This window comes from Cynoglossus semilaevis, chromosome 14, assembly GCF_000523025.1.
Source record: "Cynoglossus semilaevis isolate Cse_v1.0 chromosome 14, Cse_v1.0, whole genome shotgun sequence".
Taxonomy (NCBI): Eukaryota; Metazoa; Chordata; class Actinopteri; order Pleuronectiformes; family Cynoglossidae; genus Cynoglossus; species Cynoglossus semilaevis.
The window spans coordinates 28615824-28617377 of record NC_024320.1 but is presented as its reverse complement, the minus strand read 5'-3'; the positions used below and the strand labels follow the sequence as shown (position 1 = coordinate 28617377).

General features: G+C 47.4%; 1 protein-coding gene across 2 annotated transcripts in view; it reads right to left on the bottom strand.

Annotated features, from left to right (window-relative positions):
• LOC103390468 (calsenilin-like) overlaps window positions 1–1554 on the bottom strand; it is a 15791-nt gene that overhangs the window by 7201 nt on the left and 7036 nt on the right. The window contains exon 3 of one of the 2 annotated variants that reach the window (XM_025062111.1): window positions 392–394. The exons of the other annotated variant lie outside the window; for it this stretch is intronic. Coding sequence (XP_024917879.1) covers window positions 392–394 — 3 coding nt within the window. The remainder of the gene's footprint in view (window positions 1–391; window positions 395–1554) is intronic. 2 annotated transcript variants of the gene reach the window in all.

Here is a 1554-nt window from a genome sequence, read left to right as displayed (position 1 = left end):
TTTTTTTTTTTTTGCACGATGATGATCCAGGAAGTAGAATCCGACCGTCACTAAAACAAACTCTCCGACTTCGAGTGCCGACTGGGTAAAAAAAAAAAAAAGGCGGGAAAAAACGGATTTTTTTGAATTTTTAAAATTCAACAGAAATAATTTAACTGCCAAAACCAAACTTTCACCAAACGTCAACAGTTAAATAAAGAGGCAGAAATAAACAGTGAGTCGTTCTTGCCAACAGCCAACGCGGGGCAACGAGGTCGAAGCTAAATGAGTTTATTTGTAATGAATTTCATTAGAAACAACTTAAAAAAAAAGTTCAAAGCTCAACTGAATCAGCCAAAGGTTAAAGGTTAAATATAATTAAAATGTTAGCTACAGCTGGAGACGTACTCACCATCTGTACGAGAAATAGAAAAGTTGAAAAAGACAGAGGAGGGAGTAAAGGGGGGAGGAAGGGGGAAGGGTGTAAAGAAAGAAAAGTTACAGCACCGTTAAAATCACCGACCTGTGAAGTTGCGAACATTTAGCAGCACAGTTAGCGCGAAAATAAACAACAGTTAAACAAGCGCCTGATTGTGGAGATCATGAAGAGGATCAACGTATACGCAGACGATGGTCTAGTTTCTCCAAAGTCTACTCTCCAGTTAAGGAGATCGTGGGATTGATCCCAACGCCGCCGTCTTACCTTCCAAGGACAGAGGCTCCCAGATCCCAAACTGTTTGAGTACGACTATAAAGAGTCCGATCACAACCACGATGGCTAGTACCTCCATGCCGTCCAGCCCCATCGTGGCTGCGGGGCATCAGCTCTAACCTGTGCAGAAACTCGGCGACCAAGAAAATCTTCTTTCTTTCAGAAAGTGTTCGGACAGAGCAGCTTCCATCCAAACACTTCACACGCTGCTGCTGCTGCTGCTGCTGCTGCTGCTGCTGCTGCTGCTGCTGCTGCCACTACTTCCTGTGCACCAGAGCGTTTGTCCAAACATCAGCAAATCTCTTCACTCAAACGAAAAAACAAAAACAACCTCGACTTCAACCACGAGGAGGGAAGAAAAAAAAAACTATTCTATGAAAGTGAGTGGAGAACATCCTCCCGAACCGACGCGGGTCCCAAGCCCATCACGCGCTCTTGATATTCGCGGGGTTCTCGACTCGCCAAACAGTGGTCAGGACCAAAGTCCACTCCACGAACCGCAGCTTCTCCTCCCAGAGCCGGTTCATTTTAGGATCTCTCCCACGACTCCATCGACTCCACCCCTGCTCACTCTGCCTCCTCCATCACTCTGTGTACGTGGTCTGTGTGTGTGTGGTGTTGGAGGTGGGGGGGGGGCGGTGGCGGTGGGGGGGGGGGTTGGTTTAGTGAAGGAATTTCTTGACTAATAGTCTCTGATTGACAGTCTGAGCCGTCTTTATTTGCTCAGTCATTTCAAGTTCGCAAAGCTGTAAAACTGGCCATTGATCCACATCCGCTGATGGTCGGGATGAAAACTGCACTTAGAGCCGAGGAGTCTGCCCTGCCCTTCGTGGCGCTGCGTGAGTCTACGGGGTCATTTGGCC